This window comes from Cebus imitator, unplaced genomic scaffold, assembly GCF_001604975.1.
Source record: "Cebus imitator isolate Cc_AM_T3 unplaced genomic scaffold, Cebus_imitator-1.0 Scaffold31, whole genome shotgun sequence".
Lineage (NCBI taxonomy): Eukaryota > Metazoa > Chordata > Mammalia > Primates > Cebidae > Cebus > Cebus imitator.
Genome location: NW_016107346.1, coordinates 10,259,875 through 10,279,482, shown reverse-complemented (window position 1 = coordinate 10,279,482; position 19,608 = coordinate 10,259,875). Strand labels below are relative to the sequence as shown.

At 43.6% G+C, this 19,608-nt stretch overlaps 1 protein-coding gene across 3 annotated transcripts in view; it reads left to right on the top strand.

Moving 5' to 3' along the window:
- The window catches only part of NCAPH (non-SMC condensin I complex subunit H), a 39,955-nt gene that overhangs the window by 6,773 nt on the left and 13,574 nt on the right, over positions 1–19,608 (top strand). For 2 of the 3 annotated variants that reach the window (XM_017524124.2, XM_017524126.2), the window contains exons 2-12: positions 1,489–1,741; positions 1,893–1,983; positions 2,613–2,705; positions 3,012–3,150; positions 3,933–4,057; positions 10,786–10,975; positions 12,249–12,340; positions 13,119–13,324; positions 17,590–17,738; positions 18,672–18,778; positions 19,134–19,256. In XM_017524124.2, coding sequence (XP_017379613.1) covers positions 1,489–1,741; positions 1,893–1,983; positions 2,613–2,705; positions 3,012–3,150; positions 3,933–4,057; positions 10,786–10,975; positions 12,249–12,340; positions 13,119–13,324; positions 17,590–17,738; positions 18,672–18,778; positions 19,134–19,256 — 1,568 coding nt within the window. The remainder of the gene's footprint in view (positions 1–1,488; positions 1,742–1,892; positions 1,984–2,612; positions 2,706–3,011; positions 3,151–3,932; positions 4,058–10,785; positions 10,976–12,248; positions 12,341–13,118; positions 13,325–17,589; positions 17,739–18,671; positions 18,779–19,133; positions 19,257–19,608) is intronic. The other variant, XM_017524125.2, reaches the window with a different exon arrangement.

Here is a 19,608-nt window from a genome sequence, read left to right as displayed (position 1 = left end):
ATGGGCCCTGGTCTGCCCCGGGTCTGTCTCTGACACCTCTGCAGTGGAAATTCTTGGAGCCTCCAGGTGGGTAGGAGGGAAACAGGGTTCTGTCTCCATGACCCCCATTCCTAGTGGTCTTGGTTTGCTCCCATGGGAGGATAATTACCATTTATTAACCCTCCCAATTTAGAATCAGTCACAATTAACTGGAACCTCTCAACCCCCAACCCCGACCTTTTTTCTTTTTTTTTTTTTTTTGAGATGGAGTTTTCCACTTGTTGCCCAGGCTAGAGTGCAGTGGTGCAATCTTGGCTCACTGCAACCTTCACCTCCTGGGTTCAGGCAATTATCTCGCCTCGGCTGGGATTACTGGCGCCTGCCATCATACCCAGCTAATTTTTGTATTTTTAGAAGAGATGGGGTTTCACCATGTTGTCCAGGCTGGTCTCAAACTCCTGACCTCAGGTGATTGGCCCGCCTCAGCCTCCCAAAGTGCTGGGATTACAGGCATGAGCCACCATGCCCAGCAGCCCAGGCCGTTTCTGAGCTCCTGGCCTCAACTGATCCTCTCACCTCTGCCACCCAAAGGGCTGGGATTACAGGCATGAGCTACCATGTCCAGCCTTTTTTTTTTTTTTTTTGTTATCTTTTAAATTAAGAGATTAAGCCAGTTTTGTTTTCTTCTCTTTTTTTTAAGCCAGTTTTCTTGAAAACTGCCCTGCGTTCTAGATTTGTTTGAGTGTTTCCTTGTGATATCATTTAACTTGTTCCTCAACCCCTTGTTTTTCTTATGAACCGGAAGTTAAAGATCTAAAGTTCTTTGGTTAAATTTAGGTTAAACATGTTTGGTCAAAATATTTCCTGGATGATGCTATGAATTTCATGTTGTGTCACATGAGGAGATGAGTTTCAGATTGATTTTTAGTGAGGCTATATTTGACTGGTTAATACCGTGACTGGTAGAGTTTTTATTGTAAAAGACATTTTTCCCTTTGCAGTTAGCAAGTAATCTGGATGATTCTCTGGAGCATTCTATTTGTTTTATATGTCTATGTTGTTTTTTCTCTGTCTGCCTGCCAAGATAGGGAGGAGCTGGGATTAGAGCCCAGCCTGTCTGACTCTGTATCCCATATATCACCCTTGTCTCAGCATCTGTCTCTCCCTTACCTGGCATTATGGGTTATATGCATCTGTTGTCCAGTTAGTTTATGAGCTTATCAGAGGCAGCAACGTTATATTATCCATCTTTATATCTGTGCAGTACTTATATTCACAACAGCTGCAGAGTGGATATTTGTCTGAGATTAGCAGGGAAGCATCAGAAACTTATGGCCTCCCTCCTCCGAGAAACACAAACTCTAGAGGTTCTAGTCATTAAGTATTAGAGTTGCAGAAGATCTTAGTGGGGAGTGTGTGGTGAACATCCACCCCTGTGACAGTCTCAAGTCTTCTTTGGATATAAGAAATATTCTCTTGAAGGTTTCTTGAGCAAGTGTTTTGTTCCAGCACCGCTAGCCACAATCAATAACTCTTCTTCAGAGACCCGAGAACAGCCACACAGTGCCTGCTCCCCTTCAGAGCGGGTGTTCCCGATGACCCTGCCCAGGAAGGCCCCTCTCAACATTCCTGGAACACCAGTCCTTGAAGACTTTCCTCAGAATGATGATGAGAAGGAGCGGCTACAGCGGAGGCGCTCGAGGGTCTTTGATCTGCAGTTCAGCACTGACTCACCTTGCTTGTTGGCCTCCCCGTCCAGCAGGTGAGAGGCTTCAGGGCTGGCTCTCCTTGAGGCAGCTGCCTTGATGTGGGCTGTGTGGGTCCAGGTATCTCCACGAAACTTCATGGGTCTAGGTTTTGGAAATTTAAGCTATCATGGATTCTTGCCAGAGTTGTTTTTGTTTTCCATTTAGGAGTATTGATGTTTCAGCTACTATGCCTAAGTTTACAAACACGCAGATTACAGAACATTACTCCACCTGTATCAAACTATCCACAGAAAATGTGAGTATCTGCTGGTTTATTATTGAAGAGGTGATCCCTTGATAACAGGGGAAATCCAGCTATCTTGTTTATGTAGAGAATGTATGATCAATGATGATAATTCTCCGGTGAGTCATCTTAGTGCTTGTGATTTCCAGTAGTGCTGGTGGTTTTACTGTTTCCTCTGGACCCTTGGTGCTCCTCCTGAGAGGCTGCCTGCTATCTGCCGTGTATCTGGGAGGCAGCATGATGCATGAGTTAATAGTAGAGTTCTGGAGCTAGCCTGAGTGGGAGGCTACATGCTTGTAAGCTGTGTGTGAGCCACCCAACCAGTTTTGTTTCTGGGTCCTTCTCTGGAGAATGAGGATAGCGCCTGCCTCATGAAGTTATTTGGAGAGTGACTGAGTCCCTTTGTGTGCAGTGCTAAGAGCAGGGCTTGTACGCAGTGAGCGTTCAGGAATTTCCCTAGCCTTGAAAATGAGGACATGCCTATGAGGATTTGGCTCTTGACAAGTGTTTTTGGGAAGAGATAATAGTGATAAGATGTGGGTATTCCTTTATAAATATTTAGCTTCCTCTGTTCATAGTAGTAGTATTTGCATGAACCTAGGCTATAAATAACAAACCTTTCTGCAATTTTCTGTTTTCAGAAAATCACTACCAAGAATGCTTTTGGTTTGCATTTGATTGATTTTATGTCAGAGATTCTTAAACAGAAAGACACCGAACCAACCAACTTTAAAGTAAGAAGGATGTCCACTTTCTCTTCTGAATTAAATGATGATGATTTCTACTACTTAACATAACACAACTGAATTCTGCAAATACATGAGAGCCTTCTCATTTAGACATTATGTTTATTTACTTTCTTTTCCTAAACTGATGAAATAGAATATATATTCTGTTTATTCCCTATCAGTCATAGAGTAATCTTTGTCATTGTCATTTACTTGGGGCAAGTAAGTATTTTGTGAAACTCTCTGTGTTTTACGTGTTCAGAAGTTCTTCTTTGTGCATCTTTGTGAGCGCAGCTCTGATTGTTTGACTAGGTGGCTGCGGGTACTCTGGATGCCAGCACCAAGATATATGCCGTGCGTGTGGATGCTGTCCATGCCGATGTATACAGAGTCCTTGGGGGGCTGGGCAAAGATGCACCATCTTTGGAAGAAGTGGAAGGCCATGTTGCAGGTAGGTAGATAGGGATTTGGATTTACCTGGTTTTTTTTAGGGCATACCAGGTAGTTATTTGAGTAATAGTAGAAGGTGGTTACAAGAAGTTAATGATCTCATTTTATTGAAGCAGGACATTTTTAGAACTATATATGGTCTTACATGAGAGGATACTCAAACACTAGAGTTATGTTTCCTTGAAAAAGAGAAGGGCCTTATAAAAGCATTTATATTTTATTTAGACCAGGTTGAGTAAACATCACCAACTAAGGAGCTTGTGATCTGGGGTGGGGGTCTTTGGAAACTGACTTGCTTAAGAAGCCAAATCTAATAGTTTGGTTTCTCTATAAGTTGCAGATTAAATATGCCTGATGCTTTGAGAGAACATGTTTTTTGTTTTTTTTTTGAGACAGGGCTCACTTTGTCACCTAGGCTGGCATGCAGTGTTGTGATCTTGGCTCATGGTAGCCTCTGGCTCCCAAGTTCAAGCGATCTGCCTGCCTCAGCACCCCAGGTAGCTGGGACTACAGGTGTGCGTCTCCATGCCTGGCTAATTTTTGTACTGTTTTGTAGAGACAGGGTTTTGTCATGTTGGGCAGGCTGGTCTTGAACTCCTGACCCCAAGCGATCCATCTGCTTCAGCCTCCCAAAGTGCTTGGATTACAGGCATGAGCCGCCACACCCAGTCTCACGTGTTTAAATTACGACCATTCTTTTGGGTTTTGAAGAACTTGAGTTAGTAAGTTTATCACATGCGTTAAAGCAGCCCTTGCAGTACGCAGTTGTATTTCTCCTTTCAGATGGAAGTGCTACTGAAATGGGAACAACCAAAAAGGCTCCAAAGCCAAAGAAGAAGCACTTACACAGAACCATTGAGCAGAACATAAACAACCTCAATTTGTCCGAAGCAGATCGGAAGTGTGAGGTGAGGAACTGGGTGCGCAGTGTGGTTTCTGACTAATTCAGAACCTTAGGGGCTGAGACTTGGCAGGGCTAAGGCTGCCTTGTTGGTATGTGCCTGTTTAAGCCTCAAGGGAGTAAAACACTCAACTGATATCTCTGCATTATCATCCTTTAGCTTGATAGCAAAGACTAAAAGCAGTCCCTCAGTGTTTCAGAATGATTGGGAAGGAAGAGACTGCAAATTGCTGAGAAATCTAATTGATAAAAAGTTAATTTTTCTAGTAAATTTAGCAGTGGTTTCATTAGCTAACATTTAATGTATGCATAGTGACCACCATATGTTTCATTAAACCTGTAACCTATGTTAACTCATTTAATCCTCACAATGTTCTTGTATCATTTTAGGAAGAGATAACTGAGGCACAATGACTTGCCCAAAATGACATATCTGGTGAGTGAGGAAGAGTTGAAGCTAAGTGGTCTAGCTCCAGAATCCTAGCTTTAAGTTATCTGTCTAGCAAATCCTAAGGAATTTGCTTAAACAAATGGTACTGGAGCCCTCATTTATACTTAGCACAGTTAATTTAAAGCAAACAGAGGTTACTACAACTTTATTTTTAAATTCTGCTATTAAAAACATTGTTTCAGTGAACATCTTAATACATACTATCTTTGCACTCCTATGGGAGAATAACTATAAGAAAATTCTGAGGCATGGACCCAGACCCTGGATAGGGGCATGCTGGCTGGTGCTGGTGTCTCAATAAGGCTGGTTGGTTCTGTGAGTGCCAAAATCTGCAAGTGGGGTTCAGCTGCTACTACAGGTGGGCCCTGCTGCAGCCAGGTTAGAACACTGCTGGGTTATGCTCTCCTAACATGCAGCCTGCAGAAAGGAGCAAGTGCCCTTGGAGCCTGCAGTCTCCCTCTAGTGCCCCTCTTGGTAGAGCCTAACAGGGAGTGCTGGCAAAGCTGAATGTCCCAGATCCTGCATCATAGCCAGGGAGAGAGGGTAGGCTTAGAGCTGAGAGGCAGTACCTTAGTAACTGGCACATGGTGAAGAGTCATGAAGATTACTGTCAAAAGGCTGTGGGGTGGGGATATATATATATATATATATATATATAGAGAGAGAGAGAGAGAGAGAGAGAGAGAGAGGGAAAGAGTGAAAACAAATGCGCAAAATGCTACCTATTGGGGAATCTAAATAGAAGTTTTACAGAGATTCATATTACTATTTCAACATTCTTCTGGATGTAAAATTTTTTATGATAAATGGGAGGAAAGGACTGAAAACACTGAATATAGGCAGTTGTTTTGAAGAGTTTTGCTATAATTTGGAGCACAGTACTGGGAGAGCAAATGGAAGGGAAGGGAAGGCCAAGAGAATGAGAGAAATGACAGCATGTTTTGTTGATGGCAGCAGTCTAGTGGAGAAGGGATTATTGATGATGCAGCAGAAAGAAGAATTGCCAGGGTGATGTCCTTGAGCCAGTGAGAAGGGAAGGGAATGGACAGCACAGGTGGGGCTCAGCTGACAGGAGTGGGGTTTGGATGCACCCATGGGGGAGCCTTCTGGAACTGTCTTAAAACAGGAAACCAGGTCATCAGCTGACAGTGAGGACTGGGGAGGAAGGCACTGGGGTGTGAGGAGAGGAAAGGGTAGGAAAGAGTTCTCTAGGAGATGGGTGAATAAATGGACTGGGGACATATGGTGTTACTGTCAGAAAACTTAGGGTCTACTTGAAGGTGGTGGCAGATGGATTTAAAATGAGGTCAGTCAGCATGATTTTGTGTCTTTCTCCAGCCGTGATTAGCTGTGTGGGTACATTCATGGAGTAGGCAGAGAGTTGGGTTTAATATGGGATCCTGTTGAGCTGAGTGAATGGACACAGCTGGAAAGGGGCACTGGAGGTAAGAGCATATGTGAAGGCATGATTGCAATCACTGCTTAGGGAATTTTGCCTGGGAAGAGAGGGGACTGAGGAACAGTGGAAAGTAATATAATCAGTAGATTATAGGCTTGGTGGGGTCAAAGACTTCTTGGTGTTGGGGTCAAGAAGGTGTGAGCTGGAAATGGAGGTGGTTGTCAGAGAGGGGCTCTTAGAATTGAGCATATGGAGAGGTTGCAGTCACGGTTAATGACTCAACTCAGACAACAGGCAAGGGAGCAAATGGTGGAGGCGGGGTGGGGGTCTTACTAGGCTGTCTCAGAGTCCTGGGCTTCTTAGGATGAAGAAGAGGTTATCAGCCAAGAGACAGTATACTGGATGGATCAACATATGGAGATTGAAATCAATAAGAGCTACACCAGGAATAAGTTTGGAGACTAGTAATGAGCCATGAACTAATACTAAGATCTTCCGAGAAGAGGGGCAGGTTGTGACCTGGGGATTGGATGATGACTACAACACAGATGTGGAGACAGTGGCAAAGGCTGATTTTGTACTTAGAGCTGGGGGCATTAGCAATTGGGAGGGAATAGTTTGTTGCTATAATCATCTGGCCCACCTGTAGGCCATGCGTTGGAGTGCAGTGAAGAGAAAGCAGCCACTGCAGAGGCCCACAGGGGAAGTTAGTCCTCAGGCAGGTACCATGTCTCAATTGGAGCAGTGCCCCTCAGGCTTTTTTTTTTTTTTTAAATCACTTTTGACCCTTCAGATCCTTTTAGACATTTTGTGCCTACTTCTTCCCCTTAAAATGAAATACTAAGGAATAAGATTCTGTCAGTTAGGGTGGAGGTTAGGATAAGCAAACATTATTGTAACATCTAATATTTTTTTCCACCTTGCCTCTAGGAAACAATTTTCAACTGTTGAGTAAAATGAGAACATTTGAGAATACATAAATTAGGGCAAGTAGGTGGGGAGAATCCTCAGGAACAAAGTGGGCAATAGAATTTTGCTAATGACTGAGTCTAGAGAGCCCTGGGGAAATATCAGTTTTTGGGGCTGTGGTGGGGTGGGAGGTAGCATCAGAGGTCTGTAGATCTGAGTCCAAGAAATGTAGAATTGTGGGTGTCTTGGGTCTTTTTGTGTGATTAATAAATAAGCCAGATAAAGGGCAACAGTGAGATGAATGCCAGTGTTCTTATAGCAGTCAGTAGTGGTAAGACTGAGCATGCAGGGGCTAGGGAGGTGGGGCCTTGCCAGGCTTATTCTGAGTGGTGAGGTGAGCAGGGGATTGCTGTTCACGGGCAGGGAGGGGCCAGAGGAAGGAGAGTCACTGAGAATGCGGCCTGAAAGGGAGGGGAGAGGTGAGAGTGGCAGACTCTTGTGGGGAGAGAGAGTTGTATTTTTTCCTTATGTTGTGTGTCAGCTTTGACTGTGGGTGATGCCAGGTGTGGAGGCAGATGATGTAAAGTTCAGATCCAAGTTCCTCCACCTTAGCTGTGTGACCTGGGAAGAGGTGAGGTGTGACTCTCACTGTGTATACTGTAAAAACAAGAGAATGCTGACCCCACCCACATCTGGGTTTTATATTAGTGAATCTGTCAAAGTCTTTAAACATGGTGATATGCTACACACATCCGAAGTGGCATTATTTATTAGTCATAGGGATCCAGAAAGCCCTTTCTACCTTCTCTTCCCTGCCCCAATTCTCCTAATCTAGAATTTGTCTTACTGTTATTCTTTTTTTTTTTTTTTTTTTGAGACAGAGTCTTGGTCTGTGGCCCAGGCTAGAGTACAGTGGCACGAAATTGGCTCACTGTAACTTCCACCTCCCCAGTTCAAATGATTCTCATGCCTCAGCCTCCTGTGTAGCTGGGACTGCAGCTGCATGCCACCATGCCCAGCTGTTTGTTTTTTTTTTTTTGTATTTTTAGTAGAAATGGGGTTTTACCATGTTGACCAGGCTAGTCTTGGACTCCTGATCTTAAGTGATCTGCCCACCTCAGCCTCCCAAAGTGCTAGGATTACAGGCATGAGCCAGTGCTCCCGGCCCTTACTGCCATTCTTGCTTTTGGTTCTGTAGTGAAATGTTCAAATCGACCAGGGATCATTAAGTACAGGATGTTTTCCAGTCATCGTCTTTCTTACCAGGTAGACTCAATTCTGGGAGCCTGAGGAAAATGGACTGTTTCTCAGGCCTGCATTAACCTTTCCCATGGTTATAAAGAGAAAAAGAGAGAGCAGCAAGCAGGGCTGCTTCCTCTAAGCCTGATATTGACAAGCTGTGGTATGTTTATGCCAAGTGAAATGAATACTGTCATGAAGAAATGCCAAATATTCCAATCCTAGAAAGCTTTTTTTTTTTTTTTTCTCTGTAAGCTGCTGTAAACTTGTACTCACTAAGAGTATGGAAGATAAAAAAGGGGAATGGATTGTCATAAACAGAATTTAAAGCTTCAACTGTTTATTAAACTCTCATTTTCTTTTCTTTTTAAGATGGAGTCTTACTCTGTCACCCAGGCTGGAGTGCAATGGTGCAATCTCAGTGCACTGCAACCTCCACCTCCTGGGTTCAAGCTATTCTCTTGCTTCAGCCACCGAAGTAGCTGGGATTATAGACATATACCACCACGCCTGGCTAATTTTTGTATTTTTAGTAGAGGTGGGTTTTTGCCATGTTGGCCATAGTGGCCTTGAGCTCCTGACCTCAAGTGATCTACCTACCTCGGCCTCCCAAAATGCTGGGATTAAAGGTGTAAACTCTAATTTTCTTGGAGATCAGAAACCAAATGTGCAGATGTATCTAGACCAGTTGGGAGTACTTTTTAATATATGAACTGATCTCTTTTGGATATAGCTCTTTAGTGTGTGCAAAACAGTTGCCATCATAGGGGATTCAAACATGATTATGCTTCAGTTCTTTATACCAAGAGATGATGAATGCAAGGAAAGTCAAGGTGCATACTATAGGAAACCAGAGTTGGTAGGGCTCTGAGTTTATGGAACAGGCAAGACTTGTACTGAGCCTTGAAGGAAGACTAGATGTCTGTCAGGTAGGGATCACCAGGGAGGTGGTTCTAAGCAGAGGTATAAGCAAAAACCACAGCACAGGAAGATTCTGTTTAGGAAGCTGGAGAGTGTACAAATTTGGCTAGAGCCAAGGATTTACTTATTAGAAATCACCTAAAGACACCTTGAACTTTATAATTTAGTGCATTCCAAGGCCTTTTATTATGGTCCTTGCTTACTATGGACCCTTGTTTCAGAAGGTTTCAACTACTCAAACTACATAGTCAGCCATAATTCATTATCCCATTGAATTGCTTAGGGATATAAATCCCACTGTTCTCACACATGGTATAATTCTACACACAAGTGAGGAACATTATCATAGTGTTTTCAGCTTTAATGTGGGTCAATGTAGTTTCCATGTTGGCTCTGAAGGGCTGAGTATAATTCCATTAACTACCTACCCAAGACTTATAGGGATACAAGGCTCCAGGTGGGAAACCATTACTCTGGATAGCATTTGAAAAGGAAATAGGAGTAACAGCACTGGTATTTTTAGAATGGGAATTGTGAGAAGCCAGAGATAAGGATCATATTGCTGGCCCTGGGGATGGAAAGATGCACTGGGAGGAAACCAACCTGGCCGTTTGGCTACCTGAGGGCTAAGGAGACAGGAGAATGTGGAGATGATGCATGTGCTGCTCTGGGACAAACAATGATGTGACGGGCTTATGAGATGGCAGGATTTGAACCTGAGTTCTGATGAGCTTGGATCCTGAGCTAAGGGGGCCAGGGAAGAGCCAGGGAGCCATATCTGTGTTGTTCTATCCAAGCCCCACTCTCTCCCTAGTAGCCATGTTCTGAGACATTGGGAAGACCTGTGAACCCAATACCCAACCGCATGTCCTGTCTCAAGGTCACCTGCAGAGTCTCGGGGGCTTCTGTCCTCTTGCTACACATTTTTGTGGCTTGCCCTGTCCCTGTATGCCCAGTGCCTTCCTTTGCCTTTGGGCTTGGTGTCACATGGCCATGCCACTCCTCCTAACCCAGCTTTAGGGACCTGCTTACAACCTCTCTCAGGTTTTGCCCAGCCAGCTAGCCCTACTGACTGTGTCTATCCTTTGCCTGGATAACTTGGGTATGTTCTTCCAAACCTCAGAAGGTATTTCTGTTCAGAAAAACAATAGAGCCTTGTGATTAGCTCTATCACACAGGCTTTTTAAGCCAACAGAATTTGTTAGTGACTTAATAAAAGAAGACCAACAGCAAGGATACATGTCCAGGTGTATTATAAAAAAGCCATTTGACACAGTGTACACTTGCTACTACATACTGTCTTCTGGAACAGTATATGTTTATTCATTTGACTATAACCTTTTGAACTGGGATTTTACCTGATCAATCAGAAAGCCACTTTTGTTGGGTACGGTGGCTCACACCTGTAGTCCCAATACTTTGGGACGCCGAAGTGGGTGGATCACTTGAGTCAGGAGTTCGAGACCAGCCTAGCCAGCATGGTGAAACCTCATCTCTACTAAAAATACAAAAGTTAGCCAGGTGTAGTGGCACATACCTATAATCCCAGCTACTCAGGAGGCTGAGGCCCAAGAATCACTTGAGCCTGGGAGGCAGAGGTTGCAGTGAGCTAAGATCGTGCCACTGCACTCCAGCCTAGGTGACAGAGCAAGACTCCGTCTAAAAAAAAAAAAAAAAAACCACTTTTGACCATGTGCAGAGATATTTCATTCCAGTGTATACACCTGCTACTGAGCAGGGCCAAATGCATATGAGTTTATATTTCTCTTGGCCACATATCATAAATCTTCCTTTTCTTCTCTCTTTCTGTGTTCAGATTGATCCCATGTTTCAGAAGACAGCAGCCTCATTTGATGAGTGCAGCACAACAGGGGTTTTTCTGTCCACTCTACACTGCCAGGACTATAGAAGCGAGCTGCTCTTTCCCTCTGATGTCCAGACTCTCTCCACTGGAGAACCTCTCGAGTTACCAGAGTTAGGTTGGGTAGAGATGACAGATTTAAAAGGTAAGTACAAATGATGCCTTTCACCAGAGCATTTCGGTCATTGGGGAATTTTTTACATAACCACAATAAGCTCATCATGCCCTTATGTTGTTTAAATTACCCAGAAGTTTCCTGGGGATGCCAAATTTGATATCCTTTTGGGACTGCTTAGCAACCCACTCACTTTTGTCTTCTCTGCAGCATGGAGTCTAAAACAGTAAACCATTGCCTCTTGGTCTCAATACCTTAGGTCACCATACCTTAGGTGCCCACTGTTTGCAGCCAGCTCTCAAAGTCACATTTTGGAGCCCGGGATTCCTCCTGGAGTGTCCGAGTTTGTACTTGGCAAGGGGACTTAGAGAGACCTTTGCCCAGTTAGGGAGGCTTTGTCCTTATTGCTCCCCATTGGTGGCTCTGAGGAGAAGAGGGCATTGTGAATTGTTTTGAGACTTCTCTGTGGCAGTCTAAGAACTGATCTCTCCTATTATCAGTCCCCATTTTAGTGTCCCTCCCATTCTACACCTCTACCCCTGAGCTGGGGAATCTCCTCAGGACTTTGTAAGGAGGTGCCAGCGGGTGGGAAGGCCAGGTGCTTGCAGTGCAGTAGCTACACTTGGGCTCCCAGAAAAGCTGCCCCCTTCTGCAGATTTCCACTACAGTGTCCATACTCTTGCCCAGCTTCATCTCAAGTGTGGTCATTTTTACACATTGAATGAAATTGATACTCCTCTTCCAGGCTGTGTAGTTGTTACAGCTCCCATTCTTGTTCTTTCTATTCTTGCCTCAATTTTGCTTACTATAACTTTTATGCTAACAATCTATTTTCCAAATTTGTGTTCTCATCTGGGGCTCTAATTCTCTGAGGTAAGTCTTCTCTAGTTAGTTTAGTTTGGGACTAAAAATAAGTTAAAGTACTGTTACATGATGGCCTATGCACTTAATGTAGTTTTAAGATGAAACATTGGATTTCCCAGCTATAACAGGTCACAGAGTTCATTTCAGAATCAAAAGTCTGTGCTTTAGGTTTCTCCTCTGGTATTTTACTAAAATTTTTGCAAAGACAGTGCATAGCCTCACTCCAGCATACGTATGGCTTATGTATCCACTCACTCCCAGGAGTGTCAGGGACACAGAGACTGGCAGCCAGCCAGCCACTGATGATACTTGAGCCTTTGCTGGAGAACAATGAGGTGACTGTGCTTCTCATCTCTTGTGCCACTTGGTGTCATTCTGAAGGAAGTGAGGAATGCACTTGACTTCTAATCTCTCTTTGTGATCTTGCTGTCCTCTCCAGCGCCCTTGCAGCAGTGTGCAGAAGATCGCCAGATCTGCCCTTCCCTGGCCGGGTTCCAGTTTACTAAATGGGACAGTGAAACACATAATGAGGTGTGGTCAACTTTTAGTAGCTCATGGTTTCAGTCAGTTGGCTCAAGATTGGGTCCTGCCCAATGGGAACCAAAACTGTGGCATCATCTTTATTTAGCCAGGAGTACAGAAAATATTTCCTTTGGCACTTTTGTAGGGACAAAAACCCTGAGGGAGGAGGGGTAGGGTTGTGAACCCCAGCAGGACTATTCTAGAGGTAAGTGAGTTCCAGGATCAGCTTCTCCCTCCTCTCCTGCTTCCCTAGTGTAAAGCGGCCCTGGCATTAATGGGTGAACATTTATAATTAGATTTACTTTTGAACATGGTTATCCCAGTGGCCTCAAATCTCTTAGGTGGCTGTCAAGCTTGAGGAATTTCCTGCTGTTTGGGATTGAGTCCCTTGGCACAGAGTTTCCTGAGAAATTGTCATGTGTAGAGCTTTCCTTTGTGTATTTTTAGCATGGCCCCCTTTAGCCTACTTACTACAATTTCCAAAGTAAATGGTCTCTATGGAAAACTGTTTTCTATAAACATGTAGTTAATGGATACAGATTCCTGTTTCGTGTTTTACAAAATGTGCCTGACAACAATGCAGCTTCATCCTGTGCTGCACAATATAAACTTCCTCCTCACGGTACTATTGTGAGAATCCTGGCCCAGGCAGGCAGGGTATGGGGAAGGGTGGCTCAGGGAAAGGAGGCTGGATGCTGAAATTTAAGGGTGAGAAGGCCATCCCTCCAGTGGTGAATTGAAGTGGTTATAAGAATGAGAATTAGAGAACCCTCTTTTGTCCCTCCAGTCTGTGTCAGCCCTGGTAGACAAGTTTAAGAAGAATGACCAGGTATTTGATATCAACGCCGAGGTTGAGGAGAGTGACTGCGGAGACTTCCCTGATGGGTCCCTGGAGGATGACTTTGATGCCAATGATGAACTTGACCACACTGCAGTTGGGGATCATGAAGAGTTCAGGAGCTGGAAGGAACCCTGCCAGGTTCAGAGCTGCCAGTAAGGCTCTCAGAGTCACAGAAAGTGTTTCCATAGGAGTTTTCCATTGGTTCTTTTTTCTTTTTTTTCTAATTAAAAAAAAAAAAGTCTTTCTTTTTTTTCCTTTTTTAAATAGAGATGGGCATCTCACTGCGTTGCCCAGGCTGATCTTGAACTCTTGGGCTGAAGCGATCCTCCTGCTTTGGCCTCCCAAAGTGCCAGGATTACAGGTTTGAGCCACCATGCCTGGCCTCTGTCAATTCCTAACATTTCCTGCTGGAAACTGATTTCCCCTATTATCAATCCCCTATACTTGACATATTGGCTTGACAGATTTTGGCATCCCTCCCGTTCTACACCTCCACCCCTGAGTTGGGGAATCTCCTTAGGATGTTGTAATGAGGTACCAGCAGATGGGGAGGCCAGGTGCGTGCTGTGCAGTAGCTACACTTGGGCTCCCAGAAGAGCTGCCCCCTTCTGCAGATTTCCACTGCAGCGTCAGTACACTCGCCCAGCTTCATCTTTGCCTGCTGGCGCGATTGAATTTGATATCTGATTGGCTGGGCTGGTGTGCTGTGTCTTACACGTCAGCTGAGCCTTTCTGACTCAGAGAAATCACACCTGGCTTTGAATGTCAGCTTAGCCACTTTGGTTATAAAACTGACATTGCAGGAGTTTGTACAGATTAGAACAATGTAAAGTGTTTGGAACAAAGCACCTGGGATCTAGTAGCTACATCAGTTACCACAGGCATTTTGGTAGCACAGAGCATGCTCCCTTTGTACACAGTGCTTATAGTGTGGTTGTTGGTGACTCCAAGCCACCACTATGCCACCTGAAGGGTAAGCAAGTGGGGGTTAGGCAGTGTTGGGTTACCAGATGGGTAGATTGGGGATGAGCAAGGCAGGGAAAACAAAACCAACCAATAAAATTGAGCATATTTGGAGGAGGAAAAGGAGAATTGGTTTAATAATTTAAATTTTTGATTACCCTAGTAGACATCATAAAAATAACCAGAATTTGGTCAGCCTTTATGTACTTAATAGATTATTGTTTTAATTCTAAATATGATTTGGAAGCAGGGTCCCACAACCCTTTAGTATCATGGTCTTGTAAAGGTCTTGAATGGGCCTGGGGGCAGGAGATTCCATGAGATGAGAGTGAACAGTCCCTCTGTTAACTCCTATGTCTATAACAGAGCTTTGCAGGCCTGGGATTGGGGACAGCCAAGCTGGCTTCATTTGAATAAAACAGAAGTTGCTTAGTGTAATTTCCTTTCATAACAAAAATCTGTTGAAGAGCCCTGCTTGAATATCTTTCCTAAGCTCTTTTGTCTGCCCTTGTTATAAACAATTAAACTGATAATGTCTTTTAATTATCAGTAGGAATCTGAGGGGGCTGAGCATGTGGCTTCTCAGGGTGCCACTGCCCATCCAGGCCCAGTAGCACCCTGCTCTCCAGAATTGTACTATTCACATGGCTGCGATTTTGCCCCATTCTCATCCTGTCTAAGAATGGGGAAATGATAGATTGATGGGATGAACTCTTATAAAAATGTCATTTTCAAATATCAGAGAAAAGCTATCACTTTCCTTAAATAGTGAGGAAATAGACTTCTGAGGGACTGACAGTAACAAAGGGCTTCCATGATTTCATTTGGTTTCTGGAAGATGTTTCTGCTGGTTATTTGGAACAAGTGTCTCCACTCCTCTCCCCTATTCCAAACAGCACAAAATCTTAGACTCTATTCTACCTAGTGCATTAGGGGCAGAAGGCCGCGGTTCTAGTCTCAGGTTTTATCCATCCATAAATCCCCTCCCCTTGCCACATTGCTGGCCTTTCCTGGGAGTTCAGTGAGTGTTTGATCTGGAGTAGACCTGACTCTGCTGTGGATAGTTGTGAGATGTGGGGCAATGTTATCACCCTTTGTGGTCTTTGTTTTCTCATCCATAAAATGAAGGGTTGGGACCAGGTGATAATAGCAATATCTGATATTTACTGAGTTCCTTATTATTTGTGCAAGATGCTATGCCAGGTGCCTTATGTGTGTTATTTCACATAATTCACATAATATCTAAAATTAGTTATTTTATCCTTGTAGCAACCCTATAATTGGGTCTTGTTAGGAGGCTCAGAGAGTTTAACTAATGGGGTGGAGCTGGTTGTCACCCAGCACCTTTGACCAGTCCTGGCCACACATAGTGAGCCTTGGATGGCAGGTTCCAGTCCACACCGCTTGAGAATCTCAGTGGTACAGAGAGCCAGATATCTCATCACCATCCCCGGGTGATTGTGTTCTACACCCAGGGTTGAAAACAACTGTATTCTACTGAAAGGTCTTCTGGGGCCTCTGGCTGAAGGTGAGGTGGGGCAGTGCTGAGTGATAAATACCAGTGTTGTGTAGATGCCTCATGTTATTGATCCCTGCATGGCAGCACATTGACAACTGCACAGCCTAAGAAGTGGAGCTCTTTGTGCACATGCATTGGTAAGGATTGTCTGCAAAAGTGCTTGACGTCTAATAGTGAGCTCCCTCTCTTTGTGCATCAGGTAGCAGCAGCAGTCCAAGAACACTTGGAGCCAAGTGTTCTCTGTATTCTCTGACCAACCCTTCTGTAGTACCAGTGTGCTTTATACTGCAGTCGTTGTGGTTAAAGCCTTAATCGGGTTAGGGCCCAGAGCATAGCCTACTCCACGCACGTGAGAATGAAACATTTGGCTGCATGCTGCCTGATGTGCCAAGCCAGCTGGGAAGAGACCTTATCTTGCCAGTGGTAGGACACTAAATTGAACCATGGCTAAATTGAAGGAGGCACCCTGTGATATTATGGGGATGGGATAGAAGAAATAAAGAATTTCCTTGGAGGGACTGGAGATGTTTGAAGTGGGCAGCCTTGAAAAGCGGTTAGGCTATTTTGGACTATAGGTGGATTTATTTAATTGTTGAGTGGTGAAATTGGGACTGGTAGGATGCTTGTATTGAATTACTACAGTTCAAAAAGCCTGCAGTGCCTCTGTTCCCCTCCATCCCCAGAATCAGGCGTGGGAGCCATTCTTTCTAATAGAAGAATATCCATCAGAATGGAGTGGGAATGCTATTGAAACTGTCTTCCTTCTCCCTCTAGAGTTCACAATGCAGTGCGTTTGTTACTTAATAACAGGCTACTAGGCATCAGATTCTGTTATAGCACTAGGTGTTACAAACTAGACATGTGATTTTTTTATAGCATATTTTAGTTTTTTTAGTTAGGTTTTAATTACACAATAACTATACAAATATAATCTTCTGTTTTTGTTTTTTAAAATTCTGTAAAGACAAAATCCCCTTTTAAAAGCCTTTTTAGCTTATTCCATATGGCTTATATAAACAGAAATTACATGTGTGCTCAATACAAATACAAAGCCAGTCTGTCTGAAACTTCTTTGTTACCTTACCTTCAGAGGGCAGTGCAGGAGCACCAGCATGCTTTCTGACTTGTCGGAGCCCTTTAGGAGAAAGCTTGTAACTTGTAGAAAGAGTGAAAAAATGGCTGGGCATGGTGTAATCCTGACACACCTGTAATTTTAGCACTTTGGGAGCCTGAGGCAGACGGGTTGCTTGAGGCTAGGAGTTCAAGACCATCCTGACCAACATAGTGAGACCCGTCTCTATTTTTTAAAAATGTAGAGAGTGAAAACCCAAACCGAAACTGTCATGCTGGACTGACCGCTTAAACACGGCAAAGAATAAAGCTGGATGACCTAACATATAAGGAGGCAGCCAAAGCGTTAGAGGGACAAGATAATTAGATGAACATTTTTTTCACTTTTAGTAGGAACTATAGTGGTATCTTTCGGAGCCCTCATTTACGGAAGGATGGTGAAGAAAGAATGAGGGAAGAAAGAATGTCATCTTGTATGGCAAGAAGCCTGTGTGTGGAAAGACCCTGAGGCTGGGATTAAGGGAATTGTGTCCAGCTCCCAGCTCTGGCATTTTACTGGCTGTGGAGTCTTATACAAAAGTTGAGTTCTCTGTACTTTTGTCATCTTGTCTCTCAAATTAGGTAGACTAGCATTTTATGATGCACTTTGAAATGTCCAGAGAACTTGTATAGACATAATTATATTGTTATTAAGGGAAGCAAAAGTACTTGAGATGTAAAAGGGATTATTAATAACGAAGTATTTGTATTGGACTCACTCTTAGAACTGCAGCTCATTTGTGGACATGTGCTGCTTCATATGTAAAGGCAGCATTGTAATATATGTATTGTACATATACAAATATGATTTCATGTATGTTACAGAGAAGAAATTATTTCCCTTGGGGATGGAGACATCAGGACCATGTGCCCCCTTCTGTCTATGAAACCTGGAGAATATTCTTATTTCAGTCCTCGGACCATGTCAATGTGGGCTGGCCCGGATCACTGGCGCTTTAGGCCTCGACGCAAACGTATGTAATTCTAGGTGGAACTTTAAGAAAAGAAATAGTGTAGGTGACTGCCAGTCACCAGTTAGCCAAGGAAGGAAATGCCAGTCACAGCCCTGTTGTGTCTCTGAATAAGCTGAGGAAGCATACAGATGAGCCAGCCTGCTGGTTGTTCAGTTTGCCTGGCCTGGGTTGAAGGGACAGTAAAAATGGAAGCCTCTAAGTGAGAAGAGTAAGTACTGGAGTTAGGAGAACTGGGCTCTTAGCCCCACACTGCTCCCTAGTATCCATATGACTTCACTCAGTGGCTATGGGTGGGCATGACCACCGGGCCCTAGAGTGCACACAGGAGCTGCTGCACACGCCTGCATTTTGTAGAACTCCAAAGGCCTGTACCAACCTCATGTGTTTTGCATTGTCTTTTTGAAAGAAAAGGATAAACATCTGTTATTTTATATTTTGTTTTTCTTTAGACAGGGTCTCACACTGTCACCCAGGCTGAAGTGCAGTGGCGAATCATGGCTCTCTGCAGCCTGGGCTTAAGCATCCTCCCACCTCAGTCTTCTGAATAGCTGGGACTACAGGGTCATGCCAGCATACTCAGTTAATCTTTAAATATTCTGTAATGATGGGATCCCGCTTTGTTGCCTAGGCTAGTTTCGACTCCTGGCCTCAAGGAGTCCACCTGCCTTGGCCTCCCAAAGTGTTAGGATTACGGGCATGAGCCACTGCACCCAGCCAAGCATATGTTTCTGATGTGTTTTCTTAGCCAAAACACAAATTATAAGTTTAGGATGAAAAGAGGGTGTGTGATTGAGTATTCCTACTGTTGCGATGCTTAGACACAATGCTGCCTTTTGGTTTTGAACCTTGATAAGGCTGTCAGCAGATCTTGTGAAATGAATAAATAGTTTAGGCCATAGAAGTGAAGTGTTGACATCTGTGTTCACTCTACAGAAGATGCTCCCTCCCAATCAGAAAACAAAAAGAAGAATACAAAGAAAGATTTTGAAATTGACTTTGAAGATGATATTGACTTTGATGTATATTTTAGAAAAACAAAGGTTTGTATTGGATTTATTAGGATTGTCCTTTCTTAAATTACTCTTTACACTCCTTTTTCCCTTTCAGATGTGACTTTTTAAAAATTCCTTATAAATTTAGCTCTTAGAGCAAAGATGGTTTTATTTTTCCTTATTCCCTAGAAGCACTATTGAGAAATAGTCCTAAACTCAGTGGCAGAAAGAATCAAATTTAGAATAAAAAGAATAATGCTAGCAAAATAACTTTTTTTTACATAAAACTGTGAGACTGATGATAGACTCATGCTGCCCAAACTCTTCCCAAGTTGCTTTAAAAAAATTAGATGTTTTGACCATTGTTAATATGCCTAAAACACTTTTTAAAAAAAATTAATAGGCTGCTACTATTCTGACCAAGTCCACTTTGGAGAACCAGAATTGGAGAGCCACCACCCTTCCTACAGATTTCAACTATGATGTCGACACTCTGGTCCAGCTTCACCTCAAACCAGGTACCAGGGTAAGCCTATTCCTTGGTTCCTTTAAGCACACAAGTTATCAAGTGGCTGATAGTGTGACGGTTAGGCAGTACCTTTGAGGAAAGGGGAGAGTGTGAGGAGGGGTATGTGTTAGCCAGGGGGTGTTACCAGAAAATCAAATAGATAAGGCAAAGAAAGCTAAAAGGAAAAGCTTATAGGATGGATGCACGGTAAAGACTCGGAGATACTTTGCCTGGCTAGAATACTGGACACTGAAGCCTCCACGGGAAATTAAGTGGGGCAGTGAGTGTAGTCTTTTGGTGAAGTTTCAAAAAAGTTTTAGTTATTTCTTGATTCCTTCGCTTTCTCTCTCTTTCTTTTTTTTTTTTTTTT